The following is a 23,018-nucleotide window of genomic DNA, read 5'->3' on the forward strand; positions in this document are numbered from 1 at the left end:
TAGTAAGAACCTACAGCCAAAGATAATCTACCCAGCAAAGCTATCACTCAGAATCGAAGGTCAGATAAAGAGCTTCACTAATAAAAAAAAGCTAAAGGAGTTCATCACCACCAAACCAGAATTATATGAATTGCTGAAGGGGGTTCTTTCAGAAGAGAAAGTAAACAAAGATAAAAATTATGAACAACAAATACGTAACTATCAACAAGTGAATCTAAAAACCAAGGAAATTAAAAAAAAAATCTGATGAACAATAGTAACTGTTGAATATAATAGAATCAGAGGTATGGAAGGGGAGTGAACTGACGATTCTTGGGGAAAAGGGGAGAGGGGGGCGTGGAGCCTGCAACCAAGGCATGTGCCCTTGGCCAGAATTGAACCTGGGACCCTTCAGTCCACAGGCCAATGCTCTATCCACTGAGCTAAGCTGGCCAGGGTGACAGTCTTGGCATTTTGCTAAGTGTTTTTTTTTTTTAATTGTTGTTGTTTTGTCTTTTAAGTTCCTTTTAGCTTTTCTTGTGAGAATGTAGTGATATCTCAAGTTAATTTATTTTATTATTTTTTAAATATATATTTTATTGATTTTTTTACAGAGAGGAAGGGAGAGAGATAGAGAGCTAGAAATGTCGATGAGAGAGAAACATCGACCAGCTGCCTCTTGCACACCCCCTACCGGGGCTGTGCCCGCAACCAATGTACATGCCCTTGACTGGAATCGAACTTGGGACCTTTCAGTCTGCAGACCAATGCTCTACCACTGAGCCAAACTGGCTTCGGCATAATTTAATCAATTTAATTAATTATGACTAATAGAATTTAATATCCTTACTTGTGATTCCTGATTGTAGCATTATAATCTACCAAACCACTGGTACCACTATGTCAAGAATAAGAGAGGTTAATACCTTCTTTGCACATCATTGCCTCTCCTAAACCATTCTAGTGCCAGGAACTGAAACCTAACATTGTCACTGGTAGTAAATTGTAGAAAGAGCTAGCCAACCTTGATGGCTCTGAATGGTCAGAGCTATTAACTCATTGTCTAGTTGAGATAGTGGTGCCTGAGGCAACTTTAATTTGTTAATCATATGTAAATTCTTGTTGATTTTCTGTTGTTGGAACTTCCTGCCTAAGAGATGTCTTTGTCTCAGAATCTCAATAAAAGGAATGGTAAAAGGCCAGAGCGGGGTTAGTCTTCCCACTAGAGGTGGACTTCCCTCCTGGCCCCCATTTTCCCAAATTAACTCTTTTCCAGGCTCTTCATTTTAGTGTGCGGCCTTCTCCAGAAACCGGACCCTGAGTGGGCCCTGAACCATATGGGTCATAAGGGATCCCACATTCTACCTCGCCCATTCTTCAAATACCCAGCTTAAATTCTCATACAGTTAAGATTATACTCAAGGTTACCCTCCTTCTTCCTTCTCCCTACTGCCCCTACTACAATACATTGAACATTTCCTAGTTTGAGATTAATTTTTAATTTCGTGGCTCTGTAATCATTGAAAGCATTTAGACTTCAGGAAGTCATGCCTATCAAAAGATTCCTGCTGGTGGGTTCAGGAAAGGGAAACACTAGGCCTCAGTGTAGTTTTCCATGTTACCACCTTGAGGGCGACAGGGTGAACTTTGTTCCCAGGACTTTCCCGGTCCCTGTGGTGGTCCATCTCCATAGAGTATCGAGCACTTCCGCTTGAGGCGAGTGGCTTTCTGGGAAATGTAGTCCACTGGTCCCGCAGAGACGCGGGCACTTCCGCATAGGCACCGCTCGGCCAGAGGAATTCTGGGAAGTGTATTTCCAGCTTTGCGCTTCCTCCCTGGATGTCCAGGTTACCGGCTGCATTCCCTGCTCTGGCGGCAAGTCGGCTCCGTGTTCGCCCAGCCATCCGAACTTCTCCGGATCCTGGTACAACCCGGCCGGCCATCGCCCGAGGAGAAGGAGGTTGTATCCGAAAGCCGGCGCGTCGGGGCTTGGGCGGCAGGCACTCCCCTCGGCGGAGCCCGTCTGCGCTCGGGGCGGTTGGGTCTGGTTCTGCAGCGCTCTCCGCCTCCTCGGGCCGCGCACCTTCCACCCGCCCTGCTCTGCGCTTTCCCCAGGTAGAACTTTGGACGAAATACCTAAATTTCTGTCTCCGATGTCTTCCTGTGAAACTGGGATGGCATTACTATCTTTCTTAATAGTACAGTGGTTTAAGTTTTCAACGGGAGCATAAGTGAAAGTCTCCAAGCAGTTCTTAGCAGGTGGTGAGTGGTGGCTTCTTGTTGTCAGTACTTTTTAGCTTTGGGAAGTGCCCATTTTCCCGAAAACCATGGAGTCCGATGGGTTTAGACTGTAAACTTTAGAGCTCCATCTGCGGTGCCCGAGGCGTTTCTCTCTGATCTCTGTAGGAAGCTGGAATTCCAAACCGTGTCTGGCTTTGGAAAGGAGGAGGGAGTGGGGGAGGCACCACTGGACATCTCTGATTTCTCGGAGGGAGATGTTTAAAAACAGGACAGGGCCCCAAAGGGGGTCAATTAGGCTAAGTCTCCTGTCACCAAACTGAGACTTACTGACAATTTCGGCACTCCCAGAAGTGGAATCTTAAACTAGTCGATCAGGAATCTCCAGATTAGCACCAGTTAGGTTAGATCAGCTGTCTGATGGACCTTTGCCATCTTCTAAGGAATGTGACTTTGCAACACCCAACCTGCTGCTTTGTTCTAATATAAGTTCCTTATTCTTGCTCTATTCTGCATATTTACTTTATTTTTTATTTTTTTAACCTTTAAAAATTATTTTTATTTTTTATTATGTATTTATTTATTTTAAAACCTTTATGTTCAGATTATTACAGTTGTTCCTCTTTTCCCCCCCACATAGCTCTCATCCACCCAGTTCCCACCACACCCCATGCCATTACGCCCCCCTCACTGTCCTCATCGATAGAGGTACGATTTTTGTCCTCCCCCTCCCCCCCCCAACATCCCTTTCCTCCTGAGGATTGTCAGTCCACTCCCTTTCTATGCCCCTGATTCTATTATATTCACCAGTTTATTCTGTTCATCAGATTTTTTATTCACTTGATTTTTAGATTCACTTGTTGATGGATATGTATTTGTTGTTCACAGTTTTCATCTTTAACTTCTTCTTCTTCCTCAGAATACCTTTTAGCATTTCATGTAATACTGGTTTGGTGAGGAAGAACTCCTTTAGCTTTATCTTATCTGTGAAGCTCTTTAGCTGACCTTCAATTCTGAATGTCACCCTTGCTATTCATCACTTTGAATATTTCTTGCCACTCCAATCTGGCCTGCATAGATTCTGTTGAGAAATCAGCTGACAGTCATATGGGTGCTCCCTTGTAGGTAACTAACTTTTTCTCTTGTTGCTTTTAATATTCTCTCTTTGTCTTTTGCTCTTGGCATTTAAAAAATTATATTTTTAATTGATTTTTCACAGAGAGGAAGAGAGAGGGATAGAGAGTTAGAAACATCGATGAGAGAGAATCATCGATCAGCTGCCTCTTGCACACCCCGCACTGGGGATGTGCCCGCAACCAAGGTACATGCCCTTGCCTGGAATTGAACCTGGGACCTTTCAGTCCATAGGCCGACGCTCTATCCACTGAGCCAAACCAGTCCTGGCTGCTCTTGGCATTTTAATTATGATGTGTCTTGGTGTGGTCCTCTTTGGATTCCTTTTGTTTGGGGTTCTGTGGGCTTTCTGGACTTGTAAGTCATTTCTTTCACCAGGTTTTCAGTATCTTGTTCCCTTTCTTCTTCTGGCACCCCCATAATTCTGATGTTGGTACGCTTGAAGTTGTCCCAGAGGTTCCTTACACTATTTTCATATTTTTTATTCTTTTTTTTGCTCTTTTGATTTTGTTTGTTTGTTTGCTTTCTCATATTCCAAAATGTTGATTTAATTCTAGAATCCTCTATGTTACTGTTGAATCCTTGTAAATTATTCTTTTTTCAGATAGTATATGTTTAATTTCTGACTGGTCCTTTTTCATATCTTTAAAATTATCACTAAGATCCTTGAAATTCTCATTAAGTTCCTTGAAAGTCTTGAACCTCTCATTAAGATCCTTGAGCAAACTTATGATCGTTGTTTTGAACTCTGTATCTAGTTGTTTGCTTGCTCCCATTTCATTTTGTTCTTTTTCTGGAGATTTCTTCTATTCTTTCATTTGTCACATATTTCTTTATGCCACATTTTGGCTGCTTCCTTGTGTTTGTTTCTGTGTATTAATTTGAGTTGCTATGTCTCCTGGAATTGGTAGATTGGCCATGTGTAATAGGTGTCCTGTAGGGCCCAGTAACTCAGCCTCCCCAGAACCTGAGCTGGCCCTTTAGGTGTGCTACTGTGTGAGTTGTGTGCACAGTCTTGTAGTTGAGTCTTGATTGCAAGGAGTTGACTTCCAGGCCAATTGGCTGTGAGGACCAGCTGCGACTAAAGTGGAAGAGCCATTGTGCAGGAGACACTCTTATGGAGCAGGACTTGCTTTGGTGGGGCTTTGGTGTTCACTGAGTTTTCCCCTTGAGTGTGTGATGTGTAGAGTTGTAATTTGGTATGGTCTGAAGCTGTCCACCAGGTACACTGGCTCTGGGGCCTTCTGGGAGGTGCAAAGTCAGCCACTGCCTCGGAACACCCAGCAGGAGCTACAGAGGGATCTGCAGGTGGCTGCTATTTGTATTAGTATTGGGCTTGGAGGTGCCAGGCTAGGCCAAACTGAAACAAGGCAGGCTGGTGCTAGTACCAAGTTTTGAGCATGTTATTGATAGATATGGGGCATGTTGACACAAGCTGCTTCTTGAGAGATTTTAGGAAAGTCTGAAGCCTGAACCAGAACAGGCCATTCAGATGGGAAAGCCACTGCAAAGAACTTGGGTGGGGCTGCAAGTTGGATGGGGCAGGGTGTCAGGGAATCACCAGGGTGGAGTGAAGAGTGTGAGCCTCACTGATGGAAACTCAAATATGGCTGTCAGTCAGCTCTGGAATGAGGGAGGTCCCAGCATAGGAACAATGACCCCTTCGAGCACCCCTGTCTGGGGAAAAAGCTGCCCCCATGTTCCTGCCCCACTGCCAGACAATCTGGTTCTTCCCCATATGTCCCTGGTTTGCCTAGTGCTGTTGCCCAGCGCTGGAGCTCAGAGGGAGCAGGCCTGTGTATCTTCAGTGCTGGCCCTTTAAGAGCAACTGCCTGGGTCTCCCGTAGTCTCCATATCACTCAGCTACAATCCCTGGTGGTTTTTACACCCCAAAGATACAGGGACTTCTCTTCCTAGCCCTGGAACCCTGGGTGGGTGTTTGGTGTAGGGCTGGGACCCCTTGCTCTTCACGGGAGACCTCCTCAGCCAATATATCTATCCCTCCCGAGTAAAAAACAAACAAACAAAAAGACACCACATGTGTCTCGGACCAGCCTGTTTTGTGCCTCCGCCCCTCCTACCAGTCTTGATGCACTTTCTTCTTTACTTTTCTAGTTGTAGGACTTCCATTCAGCCAGATTTCAGGGGGTTCTGAATAATGGTGGTTCTGTATTTTAATTGTAACTTTGAAGTGGTTGTGGGAGGATGTGAGTACCAGCATTTACTTACACCACCAACTTAGTTCTCTCTGCTTATTCTCACATATAGTTAATTCTCGTTCTCACATCTCAGACCAACCACTAGTTTACTTCTGTCTCTGTATTTTTCAACCTTTTATTTAAATGGGATACTACAATATGTGGTCTTTTGAGACTGGCTCTTTAACATATAATGTTTCAAGATCATGTTGTAGTACAGTGGTTGGCAAACTGCGGCTCACAAGCCACATGCGGCTCGTTGGCCCCTCGAGTTTTTAGCAAAGGCCAGCTTAGGAGTATCCTAATTAAGTTAATAACAATGTACCTACCTATATAGTTTGAGTTTTAAAAAGTTGGCTCTCAAATTTCAGTCATTGATACTGTTGATATTTGGCTCTGTTGACTAATAAGTTTGTCGACCACTGTTGTAGTATATATCATAATTTCATTCCTTTTTTTGCCCATGAATATTTTATTGTGGATATACTACACTTTCTCTATCCATTCACCCACATAGGTATACATTTTAGTTGTTTCCTGTTTGGGTTTCTTATGAATAACAGTTTTATAAACACTTAGGTGTAAGTTTTTGCGTGGAGATATGTTTTCATTCCTCTTGGATAGATATCTAGAAGTGGAATTGCTTGATGATTGGTAACTTTAGGAATAACTTTTTGAGAAACTGCCCAAACTGTTTTTCACAAATCTTTTCCAGAATCTTGTGTTTCTTATCAGATACTAGAAACTTTTTTTTTTTTTTTTTTTTTTTTTTAGAAAACAGTTGTCTATGGTAATTTAAAAATGACTGATAAAATTTCACATTATTAGAGAAGACAGTGAGGCAGAGTCAACAGATTTTTCAGAAGTTATGAGTGACCTTCACAGAAAAGAACAATCATTTCAGAAGTACAGATACTATACAATGTCTTTTGGTAATGATCACATTATATAACAATTTTACATTTAAAATACCATCTTTTTTAAAGGAAAACAAGATGGTGGCATAGGTAAACACCTAAATTTCTGCCTTGCGCAATAATTTCAAAACTACAGCTAAAAGACAAAACGGACATTATCCAGAACCCCAGGAAAGCTGGCTGAGTGGAAATTCTACAACTAAAAGGAAAGAGAAAAGCACACTGAGACTCAGAGGAGCTGCAGAAGGCAGAGTTACTGAGACACACATGCATTGAGTACGCATCTGACTTTCTCAAGCAGGAAGGAGACAAAAGCTCCTGACTGTGCTGAATTCCAGTTCCTGGCAAGACTCTGGGGACCCATACTCATTTGGGGAGAAACTGGACTGTCTGGCAGCTGGCAAAACTCAAGGGCGGCTTTCTCTCAGAGATGCTTGCAGTGATTACTGTAGGACATTAAGACAGGGACCTCTTAGGGCAAGGCTGTCTGCTCGGCCCTGAGACTGCGCCCTGAGACTCCACCCCATCCAAGCTGAGCACAGAGGCTTTTGCAAGTCTTGTCTCATAAGGGTGTCTCCAGCACAGAAGTTCTACCAGCATAGACACAGCTGATCCTCATAGCCAATTGGCCTGGAGGTCTATTCCTCCCAGTGATATTAACAACAATCAAGGCTTAACTACAACAAGACTGTGCACACAGTCTACAAAGGGGTGCACCAAGAGTGTCACCTCAGGTAACTGGAGAGGCTGAGCCACTGGGCCCTATAGGACACCTAGCACACAAAGCCATTCTATCAACTAGGGAAGCAGCGAAAATGCGGAGACAAAGAAACATCACAAATGAAAGAAATGGAGGAAAGCAAAGGATTGGATATAGTTCAAAACCATGGTTATAAAGTTTTTCAAGCATTTCCTAGAAAAGGCTGATAAATTTAGCCAGACCCTTAAGGATATGAAAAAGGACCAACTAGAAATTAAGTATACACTGACTGAAATAAAAAATACTATACAGAGATCTAACAGCAGACTAGAGGATCATAAGAATCAAATCAAAGATTTGAAATACAAAGAAGCAAAAACACTCAAGCAGAAAAGCAAAAAGAAAAAAGGATCCAAAAATATGAAGATAGTGTAAGGAGCTTCTGGGACAACTTCAAGCATACCAACATCAGAATTATGGGGGTGCCAGAAGAAGAGAGAGAGCAAAATATTGAAAAATGATTTGAAGAAATAATGACCGAAAACTTCCCCCACCTGGTGAAAGAAATAGACTTACAAGTCCAGGTAGCGCACAGAACCCCAAACAAAAGGAATCGAAGGAGGACTACATCAAAACACATCATAATTAAAATTCCAAGAGCAAAAGACAAAGAGAGAATTTTTTTTTTAAGTTTTCAATCAAGCTTTTAATGAAAAGATCAAAGAGAGAATATTAAAAACAGCAAGAGAAAAACAGTTAGTTACCTACAAGAGAGCACCCATATGATTGTCAGCTGATTTCTCAACAGAAACTATGTAAGCCAGATGGGAGTGGCAAGAAATATTCAAAGTGATGAACAGCAAGAACCTACAACCAGCAAAGCTATCATGCAGAATTGAAGGTCAGCTAAAGAGCTTCACAGATAAGAAAAAGCTACAGGAGTTCATCACCACCAAATCAATATTATATGAAATGCTGAAGGGTATTCTTTAAGAAGAGGAAGAAGAAAAAAGGTAAAGATAAAAATTGTGAACAACAGATACATATCCATAAACAAGTGAATCTAAAAATCAAGTAAATAAAAAATCTGATGAACAGAATAAACTGGTGAATGTAATAGGATCAGGGGTATAGAAAGGGAGTGGACTGACAATTCTCGGGGGGAAAGGGGTGTGTGGAGTGCGGGAAGAGACTGGACAAAAATCGTACACTATGGATAAGGACAGTGTTGGGGTGGAAAGGGCAGAGGGTGGGGTGGGAACCAGGTGGAGGGGAGCTATGAGGGAAAAAAGGAACAATTGTAATAATCTGAATAATAAAGATTTATTAATTTTAAAAAAGGTTAATAAAGGCATCTTTTCTATAAATTTGAAAAAAAAATACATCTTTTTTACTACAGCTATAAAATTACGAAATCCTTTTAGTATTTAAAGTGCTTTCCAGCTCTGAAGAGTTCAATTAAATTGGAACTAATATTCTCTCAGTTGTATATATGGCACAGTTGAGGAAAAGAGATGTTATTAATTTGCCCAAGACAACCCATCTCAGTGAGGTGCTGAACTAGGATTTGAACCCATATATTGCTGCCCCAGGGATGATCCTTCCTCTGGACATTCTATTGTCTCAGTTTGTATCATACCAGAATCTCATTGGTGACCTTGGGTACCACAAGGCAGTGTTGGAGATGGTGTCAGTGTGTGTGTGGAGCGGGAATGGAGGCTGTGCTGAGATTTCGCCAAGCCGTGACAGAGCAGCCACCTCCAGAAAGGGGCTCCTTGGCTAATACACAGTGAGTGTTGATGGAGCTGAGCAGCACCCTGGCCAGCCTTTCATGTCCTTTTCTGTCTTTTCAGACACTCCCAGGCACGGGTCTGCCTGCCAGGACTCCATATCTCAGTCAGGAGCCTACATTTGCAGACGTAAGAAGAAAAGAATGACCACATTTAAGGTGCATATGGTTCACCCTTTTTACTGTTAAAATTCAGTCTCACTACTCAGATCATGTGCTTTTCCCTTTCTTGAGATGACTCAAGGAGAACACCAGGCATTTAAAGACCTGTTTACTTTGTATTTGCTTTTAGTGTTGGTCTTATTTTGTCATGTTTCATTTTACTTCAAAAATGTTTGGACAAATTAATAGAAATGACCACAAGTTCTCCAGCTTTATTACTTTGCTGCTGGGACATTAACCATTTTTTCTGCATATTCTCTTCCTCTTGTAGCCATAGCTTAATTAATATGCACAATTACATCTAATATTAAATAGGGCTTTTTAATGTCACATAACATTTACTTTTTATGATTAGTATTTCTACTATTGACATACTTTTTAATTTTTAACTACTTACCACTCATAGACATTAAGGTGGTTTAGGAGTTTCGTCGTTTTAAGTAACATTGCAGTGACGATTTTCCTACCTGCAACTTTTTTCCTCCAAAACAATTAATTCTCCAAATAACATGCCTATGTTTTGTCCTCAACATACTAGGAGCTTAATGTTGAAAAAGTACATTGATACATGCCCCTCTGAATTTTATAGATAGAATATTCAAATCTGTCATAGCACAGTAGGCACAAATATTGTTGGAGATTTTCACTCAGGAGGGGCTAGATTCTATCCTTCCTATGTCTGAGTCAGATCCTACATGTCTTTTACTTACTCATCTACTCTTCTTTATATATATATATATATATATATATATATATATATATATATATTTTACATATTGATTTTTTTATTTATCAATTTAGTTTTGTAAACAAAGACTGCAACATCTGTGACAGCAGCAACAAAAATATCTAGTATGATAAGTGACTGGAATTATTTCCATCATCTCTTTGCACCATTCAAGTTTTCCTCTTGTGTTCATAGAGCACATTGTTCATGAGTTTTTATGGATGAGACAGAAGAAATGCAAAGCTCTCATGAGCTTAGAGCTGGGTAAAATCCTCTTGCTGCTGCTGCCCAGTATCATGACAAAGTAGAGTTCAAATTATCAGTAGCCAGAGAGCTCCCATAGACTGCCAGTTGATTTTACAACAGAAGCTTTGCAGGCCATAACCCATGGACAAAGACAACAGTGTGGAGAAGGCTGGGTGGAGGGGGTAAAGGAAAGGGAAAAGGGGGCATCTGTAAACTAAAATATATTTTTATTGGTTTCAGAGAGGAAGGGAGAGGGAGAGAGAGAGAGAGAAACATCAATGATGAGTGATTTCCTACTGGGGATCAAGCCCACATCTTGGGCATATGCCCAGGGAATGGAAGTGACCACTGAGCCACACCAGCTGGGCTATTAATCTGCATTTATTCCTGCATATAATAATTCTTTTTTCAAAGTAATATATAACCTTATGTTTGTGTGTATGTTTTTAAATAATAGACTATTTTTTTATGGCAGTTTTGCATTCACATTAAAATCCAGCAGAAGATACACAGATTTCCCTATACCTCCTGCCCTCACACATGCACAGCCTCACCTATTTTTTTTTCCTGTTAATGCTCACCTGAGGATATTTTCCCATTGATTATTTTATAAAGAGAGTGGAATCGAGGGAAGAGGAGAGGGAGGGAGGGAGGGAGGAAAGGAGGAAGGAAAAGAGCGAGAGAAAAAAGCATTGATGTGAGAGAGACATCAGTTGGTTGATTACCACAAGCATTGAGATGGGGGCCAGGGAAGGAACCTGCAGCCCAGGTACATGCTCTGGGCTGGGAATCAAGCCCTTGTCCCTTCAGTCTGCAGACCGACATTCTAATCACTGAGCCACACTGGCCAGGGCCTCTCCCATTTGTAACATTCCCCACCAGATTTGTACATTTGTTAGAGTTGATAGAACCTGCATTGTCACCAGGAACCAGACTTTACATTAGGGTTCCCTCTTTTTTATTGATTTCAGAGAGGGATAGAAATATCAGTGATGAGGGAGAATTATTGATTAGCTGCTTCCTGCAAGGTCCCTACCGGATGTGCCATGACCAGGAATAGAACCGTGACCTCGTGGTTCATAGGTCAATGCTCAGCCACGGAGCCACGCTGGCCAGGCGTAGGGTTCTCTCTCTGTGTACACTCTGCAGGTTTGGACAGATATGTTGTGGCGTGTCCCCGCCATTGTACTCTCGTACACAGTAGCTTCGTGTTCTGAAATCCCAGTCCTTCTCTTCCTCCAGCCCCTGGCAACCCCTGACCTTTTCACAGGCTGCATAACTTTACCTCTTCTAGAATGTCATGTCATAAGTAACCTTTCAAACTGGCTTCTTTTACTTAGCAACATGCATTAAAATTACCTCCACGTCTTTCTGTGGCTTAATCGCTCATTTCTTTTTAGCACTAAATCATACTCTAGTCTGGATGTACCACAGTTTATCCAATCACCACCTGAAGGGTATTTTGGTTGCCTCCAGTTATATCCTAAGGTATAACCGTGGTTAAAGATGTCCACTCTTGCCCTGGATGGTGTGGTTCCGTTGGTTGAGCATGGTCCTGGGCACCAAAAGGTTGCTGGTTCGATTCCTGGTCAGGCCACATGGCCAAGTTGCTGGCTCCATACCCAGTAAGGGAGATGGAGGAGTGGGGTGCAGGAAGTAGCTGACCGATGTTTCACTCTCACGTGGATGTTTCTCTTTCTCCCTCTCCCCTCCTATCTCTTTAAAAATGAATTTAAAAATATATATAGAAATATATATTTAACTTTAGAAGACGTTTATTAAAGCTCGGGACAATGAAACAAAGGAAAGGCTGGGGAAATGAGTGTAGGCTGGTCTGCTTTGGCTCACTAAGACGTCAGAGAAAGGGGGCCGTGGGGACAGGCTCAGGGGGTTTGCCGGAGATGAACTCAGTGCCCGTTGCTGCCCTGGTTGCAAGCCTCACCGGCTCCCTTAGAGTTGAGGAGACGCACACCTTTCTCCCGACTCCGGCAGCCGAGGCCTGCAGAGGGGCCGCCTCCTGGGCCGGAGGGGAGAGGTCGAGCCCGGACTCCATCCTGAGCCTCCTGGCAGGGGTGCACGTGGCCCCGCAGCCCCTCACGTTCCCCACGTCTCGGGCTGAGACCCACGGTGGTCCGGGAGCTGTGGGTCACACGAGACGAGCTGCAGGAAGATGCTGGGGCGGAAACTGGAGCCCAGGCAGTGGGTTCCCAGATCCTCCCTGCAGTGGCTGCGCCTGGATAAAAATATTTTTTTAAAATGCCTCGTCTTGCCCTGGCCAGATAGCCCGGTCGGTTAGAGTATTGTGCCAATGGACCAAGGTTGCGAGTTTGATCTCTGGCCAGGACACATACAAGAGGCAACCAGTGAATGCATAAGTAAGTGTAACGACAATTTGGTGTTTCTCTCTCAAATCAATAAAAAAAGTAAAAGTCCAGTCTTGCTGGATATGCCAGGCACTTACTCCTTCGAGCTACTGGATAAGGAGGCTCTTTTTATTTTATTTTATTTTATTTTATTTTATTGATTTTTACAGACAGGAAGGAAGAAGGATAGAGAGCTAGAAATGTCGAGGAGAGAGAAACATCGACCAGCTGCCTCTTGCACACCCCCTACCCGGGATGTGCCCGCAGCCAAGGTACATGCCCTTGACCGGAATCGAACCCGGGACCTCTCAGTCAGCAGGCCGACGCTCTATCCACTGAGCCAAACCAGTTTCGGCTGGATAAGGAGGTTCTTGACTTCATGTTTCACTTAAATAGGTAGAAACTGAGAAACCTGCTTAAGTCGCACAGGAAATCAAGCAAGGGTCAAGGAATGTTAGCCATTCTCTTTGGAAGAACACACAGGCAGATAGCATCTGCTCGGTGCTGGTTGAGTTGACATGCGTTTGGTGCCGTAGGAGGAAGTGACCTTCCAGGACGTGGCTGTGATCTTCACGGAGGAGGAGCTGGAGCTGCTGGACGCTGCCCAGAAGAAGCTGTACCGGGACGTGATGCTGGAGAACTTGCGGAACCTGGTCTCCGTGGGTGAGGACGGGGCTGTGACGGAACGTCAGCTCCCAGGAGTAGCTGTGCATCCTTGGGTGTTCAAAGCTTTGGAGCCCTTGTAATGGTCCCCTGAGTTCTGGGGCCTGACTTTTCTAATATGTAGTGGACACAGCGAGTGAATTATTTTGGTTTTTACCAACAGGCAAGTTTGTGTTTTGTTAAGGAATTATAAATGCACAGTATACTGCTCTGTCTTATCAATTTTTGACTCTATCATGAGTTTTAAAACCAAATGAGACCTATTCTCAAAAAAAAAAAAAAAAAAAAAAAAAATTTTTAATCCTCACCCAAGGATATGTTTTTATTGATTTTTAGACAGAAAGAGAAACATTGGTCGGTTGCTTCCCACATGCACCCCGATCTGGGATTGAACCCAAAACCTAGATATGGGCCCTGACTGGGACTCGAGCCTGCAACCTTTTGGTGTACAGGACGATGCTCCAACCAACTGAGCCATCCACAGGGCCCTACTCTCAGTTTTTGTGTTTTTTGTGGGGTTTTTTTTTTTTAGAAATTTTAAATATATATTTTATTGATTTTTTAAATCAATAAAGAGTTGATTGAGTTAGAAACATCGATGAGAGAGAAACATCGACCAGCTGCCTCCTGCACAACCCCCACCGGGGATGTGCCTGCAACCAAGGTACATGCCCTTGACTGGAATCAAACCTGGGACCCTTCAGTCTGCAGGCCAACGCTCTATCCACTGAGCCAAACCAGTTAGGGCATGTATGGATCTTTTTAAAATTTTATCTTGACAGTATGTTTGCTAAAGCTGGGGACAGTGGAACAAAAGAACGACAAGATAGAAGCAGCAGGAGAGAGCCAAGGCAGTGCTGGAGGGAAGAAATGAGCCACAGTGGGGCTGCTGTCAGCTCACTGAAAAGTCAGGGAAAGGGGGCCTCGAAAGCAGGGTCCGGGGGTGAGCCCAGGATGAGCTGCTGCTGTCGTTGTGCCTCTGTCGCCAGTCTTGTGGGGACCGTTAGGGTTTAGGAGAGAAAGTACAGATGCACACCTGGGAGGGAAGAAGGCAGGGGTGCTCCGGAGATAGCCCGCCTATATGGGTCTTGACAAATGGCATTTCTTCAAAGTGGTCATTTAAAAAAACGTTTGAAAAACTCTGCTTCTGATTACTGGGAGAGTATGCCGTGGGAACCTAATTTTCCAGGAACATTTACCTAGAATGTTTTGGTGTTAAGCATGTGACTTTGGCCCTAACTGGTTTGGCTCAGTGAATAGAGCGTTGGCCTGCAGACTGAAGGGTTCCAGGTTCAATTTCGGTCAAGGGTATGTACCTTGGTTGTGGGCATATCCCCAGTATGGCGTGTGCAGGAGGCAGCTGATCAATTTTCTCTCTCATCTATGTTTCTAACTGTCTATCCCTCTCCCTTCCTCTCTGTAAAAAATCAGTAAAATATATATTTTTAAAAGGTGTGAAATTACACAGGGTATTGCCAGTCAGGGAACCTCACCTAAGCCTCAGTGTGATGGTTTCCATCACATGGTCATTATACCTGGAATAGTTTTTTGAGGTTATTCTGGCTCTTGATTCACACCACCAGGTAATGGAAAGCTTTATCAACAATCACATTCTGATCTTTCTGGTGTTGTTAGCCTCATTCCAAAATCATATTGTTATACCAGCCAGTGTGGCCCCAGACCCTCATATCTTTCCAGTCATGGCATTTCACATGCTTAGAGCTTCTCTCTCAGAAATGGAAGGCAAACACCAGGTCCCTTTTTGGCTAAGATATGTAATGTAAGGATGTGTATAATGTAAATCCAAATATATAATACAAAGTATTGAATATGTTACTGCTTTTCCTTAAAATTTGATTCATACTTCATTGTGTATATATTTGCTTCATAATTTTCTATTGAAGACTTTACACTGATTATAAAATTCAATAGAAACAGCAGCTGATTAACATGTATCATATTACTATATTTGTTATGAAATCTTTGATTTTAAGTTATACCTATATACATAGGAAACTTGGTGTGGTTCTAAATTTGTTTCATTGATGCTTAGTGGAGAAGAACCTGCTGGACCACTACTTAGTTTCTGTAAACCAGATACCATGACACATATCCAAAGGACAGTGAATACTCTGGATTTATTGAAATCTCATGCTCCACCTTATGTGTGAAATCTTGAAGACCGTGTACAAAGTCTTCAATTATCCACATCTTTAAATTCTCTCTTATAGGAGGCAAGATCCAATCTGAGGTGGACACCGTTCCAGATCCAGAACAACATGAAGAACTTTCCTGCTGGAAAATATGGCAACAAATTGCAAGTGACCTAATCAGGAGTCAAGACTCCATGATCGAGAGTTCTCAGTTCCCTAACCATAAAGATTCAACCAGCCAGGATGGGGCAGGACTGTCTATAACTCACACAGGCCAGACACCTCACTCGGGAAATGAATGTAACAGATTCTTTTGTGATGTCTTCAACTCTGACCTTCCTCAACAAATACACACAGGAGGGAAGTCTCATACTTGTGGGGAGTGTGGGAAAAGCTTCTTTTACAGCTCAGCATTCCGCATACATCAGAGAGTTCACTTGGGAGAGAAATGCTATAAGTGTGATAAGTGTGGTAAGGAATTCAGTCAGAGCTCACGTCTGCAAACCCATCAGCGAGTCCACACTGTAGAAAAGCCATTTAAATGTGAGCAGTGTGGGAAAGGCTTCAGTCGTAAGGCAACACTTAGTGACCACTGCAAACTGCACTCGGGGGAGAAACCTTATAAGTGTGAGGAATGTGGGCGGACCTTCCTTCATGCTTACCATCTTTACAACCACCAGAGAGTCCACACTGGGGAGAAACCGTTCAAATGTGACATATGTGGGAAGAACTTCCGTCAGAGGTCAGCGCTTAACAGCCATTGCGTGGTCCACACGGGAGAGAAGCCGTACAAATGTGACGAGTGCGGGAAGTGCTTCAGCTGGTGCTCACATCTTCATACCCACAAGAACATTCACACGGGACAGAAATCGTACAAGTGTGACAAGTGTGGAAAGGGCTTCTACTCCAAGGCAGATCTTTATTACCATCAGAGGATTCACACAGAAGAGAAACCCTATAATTGTGAGGAATGTGGGAAGAGCTACCGATGGGCCTCCCATCTTCTGGCCCATCAGCGAGTCCACAGTGGAGAAAAACCATTCCGATGTGAAGTGTGTGGGAAGAGATTCGGTCGGAAGGCATACCTACAAGCTCACCTGAAAGTCCACACAAGGGAAAAGCCATTCAAGTGTGAGGAGTGTGGGAAGAGCTACCAGACAAGCTTGGATCTTGAAGTGCATCGGAGCATCCACACCGGAGAGAGACCCTACACATGCTGGGTGTGTGGTAAGCACTTGAGCAGGGCCTCACACCTTAAACTTCATCTGAGACTCCACACTGGAGAGAAGCCATTCAAATGTGATGAGTGCGGTAAACTTTTCACTCAGCTTTCACATCTACAGTCTCATCAGAAAGTTCACACAAAAGTGAAGCCTTACAAGTGTGAGGTATGCAGTAAGCGCTTCAAGTCAAGGTCATACTTTAGAATTCATTCCAGAAGCCATGCCGGTGATAAACTTCATCCATTCTCAGAAGAAGGAAAACCTTTGTTTCATAAAGGGAATGTTTCAGCCAGGGCTCAACATATCCCAATGGTTCTGAGACTACACAAGCGCAGTGAGGGCATGAGGGCAGGGAGCGTGTTTGCTGCTGAACCTACACAACCTTAACATTGATGAGCACTTGCCAAAACCGGTTTGGCTCAGTGAATAGAGCTTCGGCCTGAGGACTGAAAGGTCCCAGGTTCGATTCCGGTTAAGGGCATGTACATTGGGTGCGGACACATCCCCAATAGGGGTGTGCAAGAGGCAGCTGGTTGATGTTCCTCTCTCATTGATGTTTCTAGCTCTCTCTCTCCCTCTCTGTAAAAAAATCAATAAAATATATTTTAAAAAAACAAAACATTGATGAGCACTTTGTATATATATTCAGCTCTCGTTTGTTAAATCAGTCAAGGGAAGGAAATATATAACGTTTAAAAACTGTATCTGGAAGAGGAAACCTGCAAAAAACAATTCGGGGAAACAAGCATGAGTTGGAATACAGAAATACCCCGGGCCCTGCATACCACAGCATTGTTTTGGTAGTACCCTTGCAGTTGGCTCCTGGCCTACCCTCTGCCTCTGTTCTGAGGTTGGGTTCTTATTATTTGGGTTTCTGTCTGGTGTTCCGTTAGTATATGTAGTATAAATTCATCTTTTGGTTTTTCTTATAGTCCAGACAGTTATAACTTTGCAATACCTGGCTACTGCACATGCCCCAATTGACATTTCTCAACGGTGTTAAGGCACGGGTTCAAAGTAACCCATTAAAAGGGTCAGATTTAGCACCAGTGATAATAGTTTTCATAATCTTGGATTCATTGAATTTTAAGTCTTTGTTTTTCCATGCATACTTTGATATGATTGCCTTTTAATTGTAGTATGTATTTCTTTATTTCCTTTTATTTATTTTTTTTGGTGGGGGGGGGGCGGAGGAGGGAGTAGGGGTTAATCCTCACCTGAGGATATTTCTTTTGTCAAACTTCTCCGGTGGGGGCTATGCCAGATTTGAAGGACATTTAGTATCTCAGCTTCCTATATTCTTCCCTCATCCCCATGAAATAAATACCAGAAAAAGTTGCTGGATTTGGTAATTTCATCAAATTACTGGCATAGGAATGCCATTTACATGCTTTTCTTTTTTGGTAAAAACACATCTTTGGAAAATATAACAACGTGTAATTTAGATGTCATAGTTTAAGAATTTGAGATGATGAGATTCAAATAATGAAAAATGGATACCATATCAGTAATGCCACACAATTTTTAGAATGGAAGTAACAAGTGTTCGTCAGTAAAAATTTGTTTAAATTATATATTTCCAAAATAACTTGGAGTCATTAGAGTGATGGCAAGGACATGTAATAACAGAAGAAGAACAATATGAGCTTTGTGAACTCAAACTGTGGAATTAAGTTCATGTGTGTGTGGATAAAAATAAAACGTGGAAAGTGATACTCGTAGTAATGGTCTTCTTTAGCAAGGAGTATTTGGCGGTATTTCCATTTTTAATTTTAATTTCTCAATGAGCATCAATTTGATCAAACTGGTAAATTATGTATAATGGAATTTGAAAAATGATTAATATGAATCATTTACAGTTATGGACTCCTAATAAGATTGTGCTATATTTATATTACCGTATAAGATCAAAATTAAGGAATAGGACTACATCAATATTCAAAATTTTTTTCTGGTTATTTGAATACACAAATAAGTTAATGCATGTGACACATCTTTAGGTATAAGCCAGGGAACCCGTAAATACTGGCGATAGATATAAAGGATACACATTTTGTGGAGGTTAAAAAGAATTCTGTACTTTTTTTAAATTTATGTTTTTTCTTGTTTTTTTATTTTTTTTATTTTAGAGAGAGAGAGAGAAACATCGATGTGAGAATAGTACATCTATCAGTGGCCTCCTGCACACCCTTTACCAGGTATCAAGCCCACAACCCTGTCATGTGCCCTGACTGGGAATCGAATCAGCAACCTTTGGTGCGTGAGACAACACCCAACCAACTGAACACCAGCCATTCAGTACTTACAGCCTAGCCAACGTGGCTCTGGTTGAGGGTCGACCTATGATCCAGGATGTCACTGTTTAATTCCTGGTCAGGGCACATACCTGAATGAAGAATAAAACCGGCTAGGGCTGTAGTATAGACATTTGACAAAATTTTTATCATACCTTTCTAATGCTTTTTTCCTCGTATGTTTTAACAATGATAATTTCCAAACACTGCCAAGAAAGAATAAACTAATGAACTTCCATATAATTTCATAATTTCATATGGTTGCCTGTTGCCCTCACTGGTTTGGCTCAGTAGATAGAGCATTGGCCTGCGGACTAAAAGGTCCCAGGTTCGATTCCAGTAACGGGCATGTACCTTGGTTGCGGGTACATCCCCAGTAGCAGGTGTGCAAGAGGCAGCTGGTCGATGTTTCTCTCTATCCCTCTCCTTTCCTCTCTGTAAAAACAAAATCAATAAAAATATATATTTAAAAAAAATAGTGTTTCCTGTTAAGTATTACTAGAAAATATTAGCTAACATACTATTCTATAATCCTGAATTTATTTTGTTCTGGTTTTCATTTAAAATCCTTATGTAATATTTTTGGACTCAGGGAAGGGCCACACAGACTGGCGGTGTATGTAGTTGATTTCCCCCCAAGTTTCAAAGTCCAATTTTATGCCTTAAGTTGTACATTTGTTTATAAACGTCTTAAATTTTTTTTTTTTTTAAATATATTTTATTGATTTTTTTATAGGGAGGAAGAGAGAGGGATAGAGAGCTAGAAACATCGATGAGAGAGAAACATCGATCAGCTGCCTCTTGCACACCCCCTACTATAGATGTACCCGCAACCCAGGTACGTGCCCCCGACCGGAATCAAACCTGGGACTTTTTTTTTTAATATATTTTATTGATTTTTTACAGAGAGGAAGGGAGAGGAATAGAGAGCCAGAAACATCGATGAGAGAGAATCATCATCATCGATCAGCTGCCTCATCTTAAAATTTTTTATAATACTTCTTTTTAAAATATATTTTAGTGGTTTTTTACAGAGTGGAAGGGAGTGGGATAGAGAGAAACATAGATCAGCTGCCTCCTGCACAGTCTCCCCCACCACCGGTTATGTGCCCGCAACTAAGGTACATTCACCTTCTGTTGTAATGGACTTTTTTATTTACAACTAAAGTTTTCCCAAACTCTATTTTGAAAGAGACAACCCAAAAGCTTCAGAAGGAACCAGGGATAGGTTCTTCTGCTTTCTTTTAAAACCAAGGAATTTTGCCACCTTTGGTTTTTTGGTGGGATTCATTATTCATTCAACATACATTTGCTGCATACTTACCCTGTTTCCCCGAAAATAAGACAGTGTCTTTTATTAATTTCTGCTCCCAAAGATGCGCTAGGCTTATTTTCAGGGGATGTCTTATTTTTCCATGAAGAAGAATACGGTACACATTTATTGTTAAATGAAAATAAAGGAAATTTATTACCTGTATACGGTATGGTAATACGGTAGTTGTCAACACAAACCAGACAATCTGTGAATCCTACAGTATCAAGAATTTACTCATTTATTCAATGACAATCATGTCATCATCTTCTGGAACATCATCATAACAATCCAATTCCTGAATTTCTTGTGAGTCCATTTCTTTCAGAATCAGGGGACCAAATCTCTCATGTTTAGCCTAGGGGGGGCCTTATTTTTGGGGGGATGTCTTATATTTCACTCAGAAGGAAACCTGTAAGTAGGTCTTATTTTCAGAGGGTGTCTTATTTTCAGGGAAACACGGTACTATGCTCTAGGCATGGTTATGTGCTCTGGGAAATGGGTTCAGTGTCAAGAGGCCGCTAATTGAGGTTTGGTTGTGTAGGAGGAAGTGACCTTCCAGGACGTGGCTGTGGTCTTCACGGAGGAGGAGCTGGGGCTGCTGGACGCTGCCCAGAGGAAGCTGTACTGGGACTGACGCTGGAGAACTTCCGGAACCTGGTCTCCGTGGGTGAGGACAGACCCTCGGTGCTCAGTGTCAGCTCCCAGAATTGGCTTGTGTCCTCGGGCATTCAAGGCACTGTGGATCTCCTACACAACCAAACCTCAGCCAGCGGCCTCCTGACAAAAGATAGCACTGGGAAAGTAGGATGGGCAGGAAATGGTCTCAGATTTTGAGCAACTTAAGTCAATGTGTAGACCTCCCAGCCCTTCTCTTCCAACTTCACACACTGATTCTCAGCCTCAGCAGAAGTACAGCAGTGAACACAGTCTTCTTATTTTTAAAAATATATATATTTTAGTGATTTTTTACAGAGAGGGAGAAGAGAGAGAGAGAGAGAGAGAGAGAGAGAGAGAGAGAGAGAGAGTTAGAAACATCAATGAGAGAGAATCATCGATCAGCTGCCTATTGCATACCCCCTACTGGGGATGGTGCCCGCAACCAAGGTATCGAACCCGGAATCGAACCCGGGACCTTTCAGTCCACAGGCTGACGCTCTATCCACTGAGCCAAACTGGTTTCGGCACAGTCCTCATATTTTTATTTTGTGTTCTCATTGGGTCTATTTAAAAGTAACCTCCAAGAACCCTAAATATGGCCCTGGCTGGTTTGACTCAGTGGATAGAGTGTCAGCCTGTGGACTAACGGGTCCCAGGTTTGATTCCAGCCAAGGGTACATGTCCTGGTTGCAGGCTTGATCAAAAGTAGGTGGTGTGCAGGAGGCAGCTAATCAATGATTCTCATCATTGATCTCTCTCTCTCTCTCTCTCTCTCTCTCTCTCTCTCTCTCTCTCTCTTCCTCTCTGAGATCAATAAAACATATTTTTAAAAAAGAATCGAAATATGCATCCCAGACTACATGTAATTTACTTTTAGGTGAATATTGCCAGTTGTCCCCAGAAGTGTTTAGTTTAGTAACTTAGTCCAAACATATAGCACCTGCCTTCTTCCTTTCTCACACATGAATCCTGGATGCTATGACTTTTTTTAAAGCAAAATGTCCTGTGTTACCTCAAGGCACATAACCTCTCTCAAAACTACTTTTTAAAAAAGTATTGATTTTTAGCCGAGACCGGTTTGGCTCAATGGACAGAGCGTCGGCTTGGGGACTGAAGGGACCCGGGTTCGATTCCGGTCAAGGGCATGTACCTTGGTTGCGGGCGCATCCCCAGTAGGGGGTGTGCAAGAGGCACCTGATCGATGACTCTCTCTCATCAATGTTTCTAGCTTTCTATCTCTCTCCCTTCCTCTCTGTACAAAATCAATAAAATATATTTTTTAAAAAAGTATTGATTTTTAGAGAGAAAGAGAGAGAGAGAGAGAAACACTGATTTGTTGTTCCACTTGTTTATGCATTCACTGGCTGTCTCTCATATATGCCCTGACCTGGAATTGAACCCAAAACCTTGGTGTATGGGGATGATGATATAGCCAACTGAGGTACCCAGCCAGAGCCATCTCTGGACATTTTAAACTAATGTTCCTTATTACTTTAGTCAAACTAGTTATTACACGAGAGAGAAAAATGACCACTAAATAAAATACACACAGGCCTGACTGAGGCATGGGGAAGATGCTCTTCCTGTGTGAAAACCTCTGATAATGTTTGTGTGAAGCAGCAGTGAGGGTTTGCTATGCGATGCTTATATTTGGATATTCCACCTAGAAAACAGCCAACTTGCCCGGGCTTGTGTGCCTACGTTGGTTGAGTCTCGTTTGGTGGCAGCCGATCAGTGATTCTCTCTCATCATTGATGTTTCTATCTCTCTCTCCCTCTCCCTTCCTCTCTGAAATAAATAAAAATATTTTTTAAAAAGAAGAGGAAGAAGCCGAAGCCGGTTTGGCTCAGTGGTAGAGTGTCGGTCTGCGGACTGAAAGGTCCCAGGTTCGATTCCGGTCAAGAGTATGTACATTGGTTGCGGGCACATCCCCGATAGGGGGTGTGCAAGAGGCAGCTGGTCGATGTTTCTCTCTCGTTGACGTTTCTAGCTCTCTATCTCCCTTCCTCTCTGTAAAAAATCAATAAAATATATATTAAAAAAAAAAAAAGAAGAGGAAGAAGAAAAAATATATGAACAACAAAATGGCAACAAATACATATCTATCAATAACTGAATCTAAGAATAAAAATAAATGAATAAGAAATCTAACGAACAGAATAAACTGGTGAATAAAACAGAATCAGAGGCATGAAAATGGAACAGACTAACAATTCTCAGAGGGAACAGGGGTAGGCAGGTGGGAAGAGATTAAACAAAG

General features: G+C 42.3%; 1 protein-coding gene across 1 annotated transcript; it reads left to right on the forward strand.

Annotated features, from left to right (window-relative positions):
• Positions 1–1,775: 1,775 nt before the first annotated feature.
• LOC311609949 (uncharacterized protein) lies at positions 1,776–18,205 on the forward strand. Its single transcript, XM_084860750.1, has 4 exons — positions 1,776–1,939; positions 9,020–9,114; positions 12,990–13,116; positions 15,348–18,205. Exons 1-4 carry the CDS (start codon positions 1,819–1,821, stop codon positions 16,877–16,879), a joined length of 1,875 nt encoding a protein of 624 aa, XP_084716876.1. The 5' UTR covers positions 1,776–1,818; the 3' UTR covers positions 16,880–18,205.
• Positions 18,206–23,018: the final 4,813 nt, after the last annotated feature.

Source organism: Pipistrellus hanaki, assembly GCF_964339955.1.
Source record: "Pipistrellus hanaki genome assembly, chromosome: 15".
NCBI classification, from domain to species: domain Eukaryota; kingdom Metazoa; phylum Chordata; class Mammalia; order Chiroptera; family Vespertilionidae; genus Pipistrellus; species Pipistrellus hanaki.

What these genes read in the sequence shown, in the direction of transcription:
- LOC311609949 (XM_084860750.1), top strand. Translation starts at nt 1,819, where the DNA reads ATGTCCAGGTTACCGGCTGCATTCCCTGCTCTGGCGGCAAGTCGGCTC. An exon ending in AAAGAATGACCACATTTAAG is followed by an intron (nt 9,115 to 12,989) that starts GTGCATATGGTT and finishes TTGGTGCCGTAG; the next exon opens with GAGGAAGTGACCTTCCAGGA. An exon ending in GCGGAACCTGGTCTCCGTGG is followed by an intron (nt 13,117 to 15,347) that starts GTGAGGACGGGG and finishes TCTCTCTTATAG; the next exon opens with GAGGCAAGATCCAATCTGAG.